Source organism: Hemiscyllium ocellatum, chromosome 4 (genome assembly GCF_020745735.1).
Source record: "Hemiscyllium ocellatum isolate sHemOce1 chromosome 4, sHemOce1.pat.X.cur, whole genome shotgun sequence".
Classification (NCBI taxonomy): domain Eukaryota; kingdom Metazoa; phylum Chordata; class Chondrichthyes; order Orectolobiformes; family Hemiscylliidae; genus Hemiscyllium; species Hemiscyllium ocellatum.
Genome location: NC_083404.1, coordinates 50873242 through 50888176, shown reverse-complemented (window position 1 = coordinate 50888176; position 14935 = coordinate 50873242). Strand labels below are relative to the sequence as shown.

The 14935-nt window shown below is 40.1% G+C and overlaps 1 protein-coding gene across 1 annotated transcript in view; it reads right to left on the bottom strand.

Moving 5' to 3' along the window:
• Positions 1 to 11719, bottom strand: part of txndc5 (thioredoxin domain containing 5) — a 32733-nt gene extending 21014 nt beyond the window's left edge. Inside the window, exons 1-3 of the mRNA XM_060823154.1 lie at positions 11330 to 11719; positions 5553 to 5702; positions 4465 to 4570 (exon numbers count right to left, since the gene is read on the bottom strand). Of these exons, the coding sequence (XP_060679137.1) occupies positions 4465 to 4570; positions 5553 to 5702; positions 11330 to 11505 (432 nt within the window). The 5' untranslated portion in view covers positions 11506 to 11719. The remainder of the gene's footprint in view (positions 1 to 4464; positions 4571 to 5552; positions 5703 to 11329) is intronic.
• Positions 11720 to 14935: the final 3216 nt, after the last annotated feature.

Sequence of the window (14935 nt, the reverse complement as noted above, 5' to 3'; positions counted from 1 at the left end):
TATTATGATTCAAGCCACCTTTTATAGTTGGTGTATGACATAAAGCATTCTTACAATCCCAAGTCCATGCCTTGCTAACCTCCTAGTGAAAACACTATAGCCTTGGGGATTCCACAGGTGTTCCTCTTCAGGGCTTTCATACCTTTAAATACTTATGCTAGTGGTTACAAGTCCAAAGTCAATTACTTCAGCAGCAAATCCTCCAGCAGTTACCCCTTTTTAAAAATAGAACCCATGCAAATATTCAGCGAGTAATACATTGGCATAGGCTTCAAAGTGATCACAGCCCATCTCTTTCCAGCTTTGCTACACTGTGAACAAGTTTGGGCAACTGGCTGAAGGCATTTCAAAATAATAGAGGTTATAATTTCAGGTATCAAATCAAACTCTTCAAATATTAACCCTAATCCTACTGTAAAACTCTCATATCTAAGGCAGAAAGGGGAATGCAATCATCTCAGCTGACATATTTGTCAGTATTAAGAGCATACGGCACTCAGATTTTGTAGACATTAAATAATCACTCCTTTTGCCCCTTTAGAGTGCATAAAAAATCCCAGGGGTCTAGTGAAGAATTTTTTTTTGAAATCCATTAAATCAACATAACTGGAAGAAGGGTCAGCTCTGAAGAAGGGTTGCTGGAGTCAAATTGTTAACTCTGTTTTCTCTCCACAGAGGAGTTTCTTCAGCAATTCTGTTTTTGTTTCAGAGCTTCAGCATCCACAGTTGCTTGTTTTATATAACTAGAAGAGGTTAGCTGGTTATTTTCACACAGCTTTTTGTGTATAGCAATGTCCAACAAACAGCAATCGTATTTCCAACTGTATAAAAGTGACCAGCCTCCAAAATTGTTTAATATTCTTCTTCTGATTTTGGGTATGGAGTCAAGCTGAACTATCTAAAGACATTATGTGGACATGACAGATCAGAGGACATCACTTATCATTCTCCATGTCACATGTAGCATTGAAACTGAACCAGTGGCATCTGGTTCAGAAGGTGTTCTTCTGTTCCATCCTATAATTGTGTAGCCTTTAAAACAATTGGGCAGAAAACCACAGGGTGTAATTCCACAGGATTGAAAATTTGAAAGAATAGTTACAATAAGACATCTCTTTAAAACATTGTTTAGCTTTGGGAGGATTAATCTGTATTGCATGTAAAAAAGCATCAGAAAACTTCCCATTACAACAGATAAAATTTTAAAACAACCAATACTTGTATGACCAATGCAAATAACAAGGCCAATTTTGGCATTTCTTATAATGAAGATGACAACTCTTGCTGGGGTACAGTTACAAACAGATATCAAATGAAAATTATGAGGATAAACTTGGCTTGCATTTTACAGAGCCCAGCAGGTTGAGTTTGTATCTGACAGATGAAGGACATCAATAGGAAATCCAGGATGAAAAGGCAGTATCTTAAAATTAGAGTTAGACTATCTAGCAGAAAACTCAGGGAGGAATTTTTTACGTTAGATGCAGTTAAAAATCTGGAACTTGCCACCACCAAACTTTGTGGATGAAAGAACAATCAAATATTTCAAAACAGAGATGTATAGATTTTTATACGTTAAAACTATGAGAGATTAAATGGACAGTCAATGGGGTTGAGGCATAGATTTGCGAAAATCTCTTCTGTTCCTATATTCCAAACAGTATCTAACCCAAGCAGCTACTTATACCAAGTGCCTATACAGGGAATGCCAATGAGTTATTCAACACTGGAGTCATCACTGACAGACAAATACCTGTCCACACTAAATGTTTACAACCTTTCTATTCTACGATTTCTGAAGGCTATTTTAATACAGTAAAAACCAAAGTTGGGCACAACAACAGCCGTCAATGCAAAACTAAAACTCTGTTATTCAAATGCCTCCATTGCAATTCCTGTGTTCACTCAATATGACCTTAAAAGGATAATTGATACATTTGCATTTTTCTCCCACAGCCATGCAAATGACCATCAGAACAATAGTCCCTTCCTATCTACTGCTCTTATGCAGCTTCTGAAAATAAGGAACTGATATCGAGACTTGACCAGCTACAGTATCAAATCACTACAATATTACTATACAGTCAAACTTCACTATGTACCCAGCAAACCTCCAATGTCAAGTTCAATCAAATACACAAAATCACACCAGCACACAATATGGGGAAACCCTAATTAATTTACAATATTATTTTCTAAGTGCAAACTCGAGTTCATCCTGTTACAGATTTTTTTAAATTAAAAAAAAAGCGTATCGCTATGGAAATGCATTTAATTGTGCAGGTCTGGATGGATGGGAAAAGTAGCAACTAAGCTGGACAAAAAAAAAGTGTCCCATGTGTGAAGGGGATTTGAATAATAACCTCTAAACAACATAATTTGAACTTCAGAGTCCAGGCCACAGGAATCAGACCTGAATAGAGTGTAATTCGTGAATAGAAACCTAATGCTCTCTTTTTACTGTGAATTCTTATGGTCTATCCTGACGGCATCAATATCTCAATGATTTAATTCTCACATGCATAATGGAAAAATCACAGTATTCACCATTTTCTTTAAAGTTGGTGGGAAAAAAAAGAATAGGGAAAACAAGCTGAAGACATCCACATTTGTTCATTTGCGTGGATGCAAAAATCAATAGCTCTCTTTTTTAAAATCCTCTGCGTCATTATAAATTATGAATGATCTTTTTATTTATTTTATAAAAAACAAATTCTCAAAGGACTCTGACAGCACAAGCATTTTCTGTTCTCCAAACATTCCGATTGCCATTTTGAAAACACACACCATTTCTGGTGTGTTAATCTACTGGCATCCCCTTCTCCATGAAATGTTTGGAAGATTTTTTTTTAAGTAGAAAGACTAAACAGAAGTCACAGTGGGGCATAAAAAACAATGAGACAGTTCAAATAAAATTGTATAAAGTAGAAAAGAAGAAATCAAGTAGAAGAGAGAAACAGTTTTGTTTTCTTCCTGTTCTTAGTTTTTTGGAAATGTTATTCAGCTGATGCCAAATCACCACCAATCTCTGTCTAAATGATAACTTATAAACGAGGAGACTAGTATTATTCCAACGAGACTAGTATTTGTTCTGGCTATTAGTATGGGGAAAATCTAAATTAATATTTAAAGAAAACAGCATTTCACACAATTTTCAGATTGGAATTGACTATATTTGTTGGAACCGAGATCGCAGCAGTTACACTAAACCACCAAATATTTTCCGCATATTTACATGTATATAATTAAATAGTTTGAAGAGATTACAATAGAGTTATTCTGTGGTAGTGGCAAAACTAAAACTAAAAATACGACAATAGACAGTACAAAATCTTCTCTACATTGGTAAGAGAAAACAGACTGGGTGGCCGTTGTACTGAATCCCTCAGTTTGAACTGCAAGTGTAACCCTGAGTTTCAGCTGTCATTTCAAATCTCGGTTATCCCCAACCTGACCTTTCTGTCCTTGGCTTGCCACGTTGTTCCACTGAAGCTCCACACAAGCTCAAGCAACCACACCTCCACTTTCAACTTTGGAACGCAACACTGAATATAACCAGTTTAGATCATAACCTTTACACCATTTTGTTTCAAGTCCTTCTGTTGGTTTTGCTTTTCATGTCTCCTTCTTAATGCATTCAGATGGCTGCTCTTCTTTCATTCATCTAGGCACATCTCGTTTCTAAACTTGTCCCATTAGCGTTGTGTGACTTTTTCTGATATGCAATATTTTGTCATTCAATCTGCTTTGCCCTCCACACTAATACAGCTTTTCCCTTTTGTTCTTCTTTCCACTCTCCTTTTTCACATACCGTCAAATCTCTCATTTTCCTCAATTCTGATGCAAGGTCATAAACCCATAACGTTAAATCTCTCTCTCTGTCTACAGATATTGTGTGGCCATGATGACATTTTTCTGTTCATAATTGAAAGTCTCTTTGCAGTATTCAAAAGCCACCAATTCCAATATGTACCTCTTGGAATAGGACTGTCAGCCCATAAGGCCTACTCTACACATTGGTCTTTCACCACTGTAATGTCCATGTGTGTTTTTCCTTAAATTTTTCAGGATAATCATTGCAACCTACTCTCACTATAAATGAAGTATGAATAGAAAATGAATGAAAACATCAGGCGGAGTTACCTTTGCACATATTATGTTTACATATCAATGCAAATCTGCTGTGAATTTCATTTATAATTTTTATGCATTTCTCTGCAGAATCACCTAAGGAAGTTATTATTTATGGTGCAAAGAACAGCTTGCTTGGTGAAAGTAGGTTGTGAACACAGCTGGAAGTTTGTCAGTATACAAGTTTTACTTAAAAAAAAGCCATGCAACCACTTGACGACAAAATGACCAGGAACAAACATGAAACATAAATTGCTACTTAGATTTCTCAGCGACAGTCTTGGTTCTAAAACACTCCAGAGTTTGAGATTACAGTGACTTTTTAAAACTTACAGCAGGTTCAGCATTAAGGGTCTGAAGCATCCACGTCTCTAGTGACTGCAGGTCTCGGGGTCCCTGATATTTCACTGCTTCCTGGTCGGGTCTGAACAACTTCAGTCTAAAAAGGAAAATCAGAAAAGGAGACTATTGGTTCACACAGCAATCAGATTATAGATCTAATATTAGGTTCAAAATGCTGTATAATTAAAAATAAATTAACTTTTTTTCTGAAAGCATTTTGCTAGATTAGAAGCACAAAAAAAATTAAGTGATCAAGCAACTTTTTTTTAAAGCATTGATGGATGTGGTAGGCTTTAGTTAGTTGGAGCTCACTATCGCCATAAAAAAGCACCTTTTATTATATTTATTCATAAGATGGGTATAAGGTCCTAAGGGCAATTAACAGTCAACCATATTGTTGTGGCTCTACAGACCCATGTAGGCCAGACCAGGTGAAGGTGGCAGATTTACAACAATTGACAGCAGTTACATGGTCAGCGTTGGACTAGCTTTCAAATCCAGATATTTTATTGAATTCAGGTTTCTACATCTGCCATGATGGGATTTGAACTCATGTCCCCTGAGCAGCAGCCTGGGGCTCTGGATTGCTAGTCTAATGACATCACCAAATCCCCACCCCAATAATGGAAATATTATTATTAAAATACACTTCCAAATTACAGTGAATGCCATCTCCCCAAATTTACCGACAGTACGATGAATAAATACTTGTAGAAAACATTGCACTAATGTACTCAAGATCACATTTTAGGAGTTGGATCATTTGGTTTTATTATTTCTACAAATTTGGGTGTTGGGAACCAAATGCAGGAATAAAGATGGGTAATCATGCACTCCATATTATCCAACACTTACTGAATAGAATAAAATTAAACTCCCCAGAACGTCATACAAGATTGTTCCATCACCCCTTCAAGTCAAAATCAAGCCCCCAAAACGAATAAATCTCATATCGCCAACATCTTCAGACAGTACTGACGATCGGCAATCACTTACGGGTGACTCAGCGTTTCCAGACAAGTATGATGTTTAAAAAAAACATTGACTGAAAGATCACCTTTTCAAAACACCCCACTTACGTAGGATATCCACGGACTCCTTGATCTGAACAGGTCTGTGTATCTTTGGTGCAGTCAACTTTAGCTACATTGGCTGGCGTGTTTTCCATGTTGTTATATTTGTCCCCTAGTTCATTCCATGTTGACTGAAGTCTCTGACAATGCCCACACCTGTTCAGATTAGACAGCATATTTAATTTTTTTAAAAAGTGTAGAGTGAATAGCATTAAAATTGATTAGAATCCAGAACTTAAGTCACCTGTACAGAAGCTTTTCTAAATTATTATACCTTTTTTCTCATTCACCATGAATATGAAGAAACAGAACTACAGAAAGAAATTTTACAGAATTTCTTCCTGGTTCAGCCTGACTGCATCAAGTATTCAGTCATTCCCAGAGACCCAATGGGAATAAACGTTCCTGATGTGCGATATCTACAAAGATAGGAATCTCAGGAGATGACAGTGATAGGCCATTGACACAACAAATCTGGCTGGAAATGGCTGTGTATGCAGTCATGGCATTTCCACATGTGCTAGGTGCTTTTTCCTGTTCACTCAGGGAACGTGGGAATCAGTGGCTGTGCCAGCATATATTTGCCATCCCTAGTTACCTTTGTGAGAAGGTGCTGGTGAGCTGCTTTCTGTATTTACTGCAACCCATTTGGCATAGGGTACCATCACAATGCCACTAAAGGAGGGAGCTCCAGGATTTTCACTCAGACACTGAAGGTGCGGTATTTTCTTATTTGCAAGTCTGGATGGTGAATGACTTGGAAAGGAACTTGCAGGTGGCAGAGTCCCATGTACCTGCTGCCCTTGTCCTTCTAGATGATAGTTGTGGATTCGGAAGGTGCTGTCTAAGAGTTTTAAGGAATCTCTGCCCTTGACATTTAATGGCATCATCATCACCGAAACCTCATGTTCAACATCTTGGGATTAATATTGACAGAATGTAAATGAGATCAGCCATATTTATATCCCTGTGACTACAACAGCAGGTCAAAGGCTAGGAATCCTGCAGTGAATAACTCACCTCCTAGTGAGTCAAGAAGCTTGGCACCATTCAGAACAAAGCAGTCTGCTTGATTGGCACCACATCCACAAACATTTACTCCCTCCATGTTCAGTAGCATCAGTGTGCACCAGCTACAAAGATGCATCTTACAAACGAGGACTCTCAGAGCCTCCTCTACAAGCTGGTTGCTTAATTTGACTATGGTCATTTATGACTAGATGTGGTAGAATTAGGAGCTTTGATCTAACCTATCAGTTATTGTATCACGTAGCTGTGTTATTTCTACTGTTTAGCTGCATGTAGTCCTGTGCTATCGCTTCAACAGAGTGACAACTAATTTTATGTGCTGCTCTTGGCATGTTCTCCTGCACTCTTTATTGAATCAGGCTTGTTCCCTTGGCTGGATGAAAATAGTGAAAGATATGGGCTGAGCCATGAGGTTGAACTCAATTCCCTGCTGACAACCCGTATGATAAATATTACAATTGAGATGTTAGATCTGTCCTAATCTATCCCACTTAGCGTGGCAGTAATGCCGCGCAATTCAACAAGTCATTGTCATTGTGAATAAGGAAGTTGATCTCCACACAGACTGTCCACTGGTCACTCCTATCAATACCATCGTTGCCATTTGCACTTGTGATAAGTAGACTGTTGGTTGCAACGACAGAGATTTTCCGCTCATGTTGATTCTTTCTCTGCCTGCCACAGTCCTAATCCAGCAGGTATGTTCTTCCAGACTCAGTAAGAGCAGTCAGAAGTGGTGGTATCAAGTCACTCTCTGTGATAGGCATGGAGTCAAAAATGCACCTCAGTGTTTTCTCCAAGTAGTGTTTAACAGGGTGAATACTGATTCATCAGCTGAGGGAGGGTAGAAGACGGTAATCAGCAGGAGGTTTCGTCATCTAAAAGCCGTAAGATTTCACGTGCACTGATGTTGAGGTCTCCCACTGTGCTCCAGCCTGAAGTGAATCTTCCCTATCAGCTCAACAGGGTATATCTAAAGGACGATGTTGGGTTTACAGCCATTCCATGGCAAAACCTCAACTCCGTCTGCAATTGCAAAGGACCAGAGATGCAAACCTGTGCCTTGCCATCCCGTGTGTCCCAAGTTAGTGCTCCAATATACTTTTCCATAATGATCATGTAAGTAAGTACATACTAATTTTAAGAGGGCTCTATCTTCCATAGACAATGACATCTTTCACAAAGACTTTAAAACCATCATTTTCACTTGTAAAAGGCTTAATAAAAATTCAGAGCTGAAAATGTGTTGCTGGTTAAAGCGCAGCAGGTCAGGCAGCATCCAAGGAACAGGAAATTCGACATTTCGGGCATAAGCCCTTCATCAGGAACTACTTAATAAAAATTCAGCCTGTACTTTTTACACATTTAAAATTTCATTTTAATTCAAAATAAATCTGGAGAGTGATGTTAACGAGGCTGGCAATCCCTGGACCATTTACACTATTGCAAAGTTAAAATCTTCCCCACCCCTGAAGCAAGTCAAAAACTTTTAACCTACTAAAGATCCAATTAATCAGATGCACTGTATGCACGCAACCATATTCCTTTCCTCAAAAAAGGTGCATAAACTGTCTGTAGTTAAGAAGGATCTGGTATAACCAAAACCCAATGGAAATGTCAGATGGAATGCAGGGAGCAATACAGGTCAATCGTTGAGATTCAAATCAGCAGTAACTGCTGATTACTTATATAAGTAAAGAAAGTTGAAAAATCTAAAAGGAGGCAAAACATCATTTTACAGCAGCTTAGAGGTTGGGGCCAATTTGGTTTTGCTTCCTGATGTACAAAAAAAATATTTAAACTACAGATTCCAATCATAAACTTACTAATGTTAATTAGGTGTGTATGGAAAATTCCCACAAGGTCTCATTTATCTGTGCTAGTAACCAATAGCAGATCATATCTCACGTTCATAAAAAAATTATACAAGATCCTATTTCCCCAGTTGGCTCCTCAGTGTACTACCTGTCCCTGATAACACATTCAAACAAACAGGGCAGACCTTGATCTTTGCTTGTGCCCACTCTCCTAGACTCACCCTGTTCTCAGCATCTCACTTTCAGTTTGACCCAACTCTGCACCTCCCCCAACCCTATCCAGCCAGATTCAGCAGGCTGTCCAACTCAGTCAGAATGTTGACTATGCATTTTCCGACTCAAAAAAAATGAATAGTGCAACTTAAAACTTCAATGTTCCACATACACTGGGGATCATATGCTGCGTGATTAATATTTTAATCATTAAAATTAACAGACATGAGTTACATCTCTGACATTAATCCTTCAAGAGAAATTATGTTTGTACACGTGGTTGAGAATTTCCACACATGTAGACATGCTGCATTCACATTGTTCATAAACCCCTAAAACTGAGCACTTGTACAATATGTCTGAAGTTATTAATATGCTCCCAACAATTTCTGTATTAGTTGTAGACTTAAATTCAAACAGATCACCAGTCCTAGAGACAATGTATTCCCATTTTTACTATATTCACTGATCTGCTATTAACTGTATGTTCTTCTTAAGTAATGTAAATTCATACCATGGTGCAGTCGTCATGGTATAAATCTACTTCAGAAAGCTAGAGTTCATTTGAATTTCAAAACTAGCAATTATTAGAAGTAGTCAGCCAGAAATTCACTAAAAAATTATGTTATAGAAGGGCAGATACAGGAATATTAGAACGGAGAATGCCACGTAGCCCTTCAAATTGTTCTCCATTTAACTAACTCCATATAGTTGTCTTTTCCCCAGTCCCTTTGAAACTTGATTAACAGATATCTATCAATTTCAGTTTTTAAAGCTGAGAATTGACCAAACATTAACTGCCATTTAGAAAAAGTTTATCTGCTCCTTTCAACTATTCAGAATCCATCATAGGTAGACCGAATAGTGAAAAGGCATTTGGTATGCTTGCCTTTATTGGTCAAGTGACCTGAGCATCAGAGTTGGGAGATCATGTTGAGGCTGTACAGGACATTGATTAGGCCACTTTTGGAATACTGCATTCAGTTCTGGTCTACCTGCTAAAGGAAGGGTGTTGTGAAACTTGAAAAGGTTTACAAGGATGTTGCCAGGGTTGGAGGGTTTGAGGCCGAACAGGGTGGGACTATTTTCCCTGGAGCATCGGAGGCTGAAAGGTGACCTTATAGAGGCTTACAAAATCATGAGGGGCATGGATAGGGTGAATAGCCAAGGCCTTTTTCCAAGGTAGGGAAGTATAAAATTAGAGGGCATTGTTTTAAGGTGAGAGGGGAAAAGACTCAAAGGGACCCAAGGGGCAACTTTTTCACACACGGGGGTGGTGCATGTATGGAATGAGCTGCCAGAGGAAATGGAGGAGGCTGGTACAATTACAACATTTAAAAAGCATCTGGATGAGTACATAAAAAGGAAGGGTTTAAAGGGATATGGGCCAAAAGCTGGCAAATGGGACTAGATTAATTTATGTGGTGCTGGAAAAGCACAGGAATGAGGGGTGAAGGGCTTATGCCCGAAACATCAATTCTCCTGCTCCTCGGCTGCTGCCTGACTGGCAGTGCTTTTCCAGCAACACACTTTTTGACTCTGATCTCCAGTCCTCACTTTCTTCGAGATTAATTTACAATATCTGGTCGGCATGGACAAGTGGAAGAAAGAGTTGGTTTCCGTGCTGTAAATCTCTATGACTCTAAATGGAAGGTGAACGGATTTGCTGTGATAAATGTCAACATTTTAAAATCAGATTTCACAGCACGAATTAAGTGAAAAAAACTACTTCAAAAATCACTCAACGTTTTTGTGAAATCAGTCATGTATCACTGTGAATCTGGCATGGATGCAATTCATATTAAACTGTGCCTGAAAAACTTATACATTTAAATGACTGATCAAAAATTGAGTCTGCACCAAGTTTTCAAAGGGTCAGCAACCAATCTGACACAGGGCCGGTTGACATTAAAAGTTGGAGGGAAAGGAAGAAGTCGAGGTCTTGAGTTCATGAGGCACCTGTCTCAGTGCGAGGAGCTGCCTTCGCTAGATGTCTCATTCATTGAAAACTCCAACAAGGAAGTACCGGGAAAAGGAAGTGCAGGGAATGTCAAAGTTCCATGGGGGGGGGGGGGGAGGGGAGGGGAAACGGAGTAGCAAATCCCAGTTACGTTTGTAACTAAGCAAACACAGACTGTGTGCAATGTAAAGGTTTATGATACCACCAGTTCCTTTTGCATTTGTTATCAAAAGCACCTCGCCCCAGTGAATAAACCGAGCATGAGTTTTTGTAAAACATTGTTACGTAATGTAATCTCCCATCATTTGCTGCCACGTACACAGATCCCCCAAACAACGCGTTGGAACTACAATGGAACACAGGGGCAGATACTGACTGAAGTGAACACTCCATAAAGTAACACGTATATAGTCTTACACCACCCTCTCGCATGCTTCCACCACCACCCCCGCCACAACCCCGCCCCCCCCCCCCCCCCACACACACACACACACACACACAACTTTTTCTGAGAGAACTGCGGCTGATCATTTTAAACTCCCACTCAACTTTCACTAACCCACCCAATGGAAAGTGTGTGACTTCCCTTTCGCCTAAAAATAATTGTTTCCTCAATTTCCAGAAAAAAAGCAACAATAAAAAAAATCCGATTACATACAATAAATGATTAACAAAAGAACATTAAACGTCCACCTCCCACAGGCAACTGAATGCAATCAATAATGATCAAAAAAAAAAGAAGAAAAATAGATGGCGAACTTTACCAAGGTGCAAAGAACATGATGAAGTGAGGAGAGGTCTGCACGGCATGGTTGAAGAGCTCGGCGGTGTAAAGGTGTTTGCTGTGCTCGTCCTCCTGCTCCTGTACAGAGAAGCGCAGACTGCCCAGGAGCAGAGAGACCAGTAGGGGTAAGGTGGACAGGTAACTGAATGAGGCCATCGCTCATTCAACCAAATGCACACACACAAATAACAAATAAAAATAAATCTGAATCCAGTAAATCAGCAGGCAGCGCCTCTGCCTCTCTCACTGGGAAAGCCTATGTGGTGTCACTCCACTACAGCAGCCGCAAACTGAACGAAATACAGGCAGACACCGCGGGGAAAGGCTGCCTGCTTTACCACAGCTTCACGCCAGTTCACAGGGTAAAGCAGCATTCAAACACACACACATTTATTCGCACCGCCTGAACTGTCAATCAAAGCCTTCCCGTTTCCAGTGGGTGGGTCACAGGATATTATGCAGCTTGCGTGGAGGCTTTTTCGTCAGTAGTGTAGTGCTGGCAAGGTAATGGGCGATAAGCTGTAAGGAATGTGACGCTGCAACATTGAGGATGTGTTCGAATCAAACCTTGAATGCCAATATCGATGATCACAGCAAAGAAAGAGCTCATTCAGCCCGTCATGACTGTGCTAGCTCTCCGCAAGACTAACTCAACTGATCTCCCTCTCCCGCCTTTCCCAACGTAGTAGTGTAATTTATTTACTCATGGACTAATGATCCAGACTTATTTTGAAAGCAATGATTGGGCCTGTTTCTTGTGTAAGTAAGTTTTCCCTCACGTTCTTATTACACCGTTTGTCAAAGGTCTTAAATTGTCTGGTGCTAGGCAGGGAAATCTCTCGAAAAGCTCAGCAGGTCTAGCAGCATCTATGGAGAGAAATCAGAGTTATCAGATTTAACTTCCTCAGAACTGGGGAACGGTCACTTGACCCAAAACTTTAACTCTACTTTCTCTCCATAGATACTGCTAGACCTGCTGAGCTTTTACAGAAATCTATGTTTTTGTTTCTGATTTATGACATCCACAGTTCTTTCAGCCTTCTTCAATACCCTGTTTACCTGCAACTCCAATTTCAAGGAACTATGAACCTATACCTCAAAGTCACTTTGTTCGGCAACACAACTTAGGACCCTACCATTAAGTACGTAAGTCCTGTCTTGATTTGCCTTACTGAAATGCAACATAGCTATAAGATAGTCCCATTTGTCTAAATTAAACTCCATCTACCATTTCTCAGCCCATTGGCCCATCTGATCAAAGTTCCATTATTCTCTGAGATAACCTTCTTCACTGTCCACTAGAATGTGGCTCAGTGGTTGGCACTGCTGCCTCACAGCATCACGGTCCTGGGTTCGACCTGGTCACTTGGGTGGCTGTCTGTGTGGAGTTTGCACATTCTCTCCATGTCGTGCGTGGGTTTCCTCCCACAATCCAAAGATGTGCAGCTTAGGTGAATTGGCCATGCTAAATTGCCCATAGTGTTCAGGGATATGTAAGTTAGGTGCATTAGTCAGAGGTAAATATAGGGTAGGGGAATGGGTTTGGGTGGGTTACTCATCGGAGGGTCAGTGTGAACCTGTTGGGCCGAAGGGCCTGTTTCTATAATGTAGGGAGTCTAATTCAAATTTGCAAACTTACTGACCATTCTTCCTATATTCACATCGAAATTATTTATATAAATGACAAAAAGTAATGGATTCAGCACTGATCCTTGTGGCAGGCTAGAAAAAAACTGGTCACAGGCTAGAAAAAACACAATTCACCATTACCCAATGTCTCCTTCCTTCAAGCCAATTTATATACAAATGGCTAGCTCTCCCTAGATTCCATGTGAATTAACTTTGCTAACCAGTCTACCATGTGGTAACCTTGTCAAACACCTTGCTGAAGTCCATATAGACAGCATGCCTTGCTTTCATCAATACTTCGTCACTTCTTCAAAAAAATGTAATCGAGTTATTGTCGGACCTAAGCTGGAATATTATGTACAGTTGTAGGTACTACGTTAAAGATATGACCGCATTGGAGCGAGTGCAGAAGCAATTTAAAAGTATGGTTGGTGGAATGAGAAACCCTGGGAACTAGTTAGCCCAGTTGTCTGAATAGGTAGGTTGCAGTACATGGATGCAATTCCAGCGCTGGCTGAGGTTACCACAGAGGACTTCTTCTCAACTTCTCCCCTCACCTGAAGTGTGGTGACCCTCAGGTTAAATCATTGCCAGTTGTCCCTTCAATGATAATGTAGGACTAATGTGATTTTACCCTGTGGTTAGGCTACACTATGCACTGTGTGGAAGTGCAGTGGAAGCAGGTTCAATTGAGGCACTCCAGATGATTATTTGGAGAGAAATAGTTGCAAGGGTATGGACTAAAAAGCAGAAGATTGGCACTAGGTAACAATGCTCATTTGAGGAGCTGCTGAAGATAGGGTGAGCTAAGTGGCTTCTTTCTTCACTGTACCAATTCTGTGATTCTATCAATAGACAGATGTCATGGTAGCCATAGCTATAAGGTAGTCACTAATAAAGAATACTGGGGAAACTGCCTATCCAGAATATGGTAAAAATATGGAACACCAGGGAACTTGGCGCAAGTTTCATAAATCACATTTTTTAAATAAAGTTTGTAATAATTTGTATACTGCCTTGCATAAGATCTTAAAGAGGTTTATGATTAGATTACGTACAGTGTGGAAACAGGTCCTTCGGCCCAACAAGTCCACACCGACCTGCCGAAGCGCAACGCACCCAACCCATTCTCCTACGTTTACCCCTTCACCTAACACTATGGGCAATTTAGCATGGCCAGTTCACCTAAACTACACATTTTTTGGACTGTGGGAGGAAATCAACACAGACACGGGGAGAATGTGCAAACTCCACACAGTCAGTCGCGTGAGGCAGGAATTGAACCCAAGTCTCTGGCGCTGTGAAGCAGCAGTGCTAACCACTGTGCCACCCAAAACTATGTTACCTAAGTATTCCTCAAACTGTTATAATGCGGGCAATGTGGCGGTTAATCTGCACACAGGAAGGTCCTACAAATGCACTGTAATAATCACCAGATAATCTTGTGTGATATATGTTGAGAGGTATATACTGGCCAGGGCTCTGGATAAAAACTCCTGTGCAGTATCTCATCCAAAGGATAGCACAGTAGATACTGTCTCTCAGTAATGAACCAGATTGACAGCCTAGATTTCTGTATTCAAGTTTTTCAAGTGGAACTCAAATCTGCAACCTGCTGACTCAGGGGTGAGAGAGTGGAAGATGTTAAAGATAGGTTTGGATCAGAAGCAGGAAAGGTGAATGCAGCTCTTCATACCCCATTGCATTCCTACAGGCCTTTTCCCATCATCATTCCTTCCCCTGCAGCAGATTCTGCAGTATAGAATGGATGGGGCATGGTGATACAATAGTTATTAAGTTATAGGACTGATCAGCCAGACGCCTAAACATGAGTTTAAAACTATTTTGAAAAAGATGTATAGTGATTGGAACAAGGATGCACAGGTGGATCTCGTATGTGAGATTCCTGATTGGAGCTGGTAAACTGGGCCAATCAGGGAGCCCTGACTGACAGAAA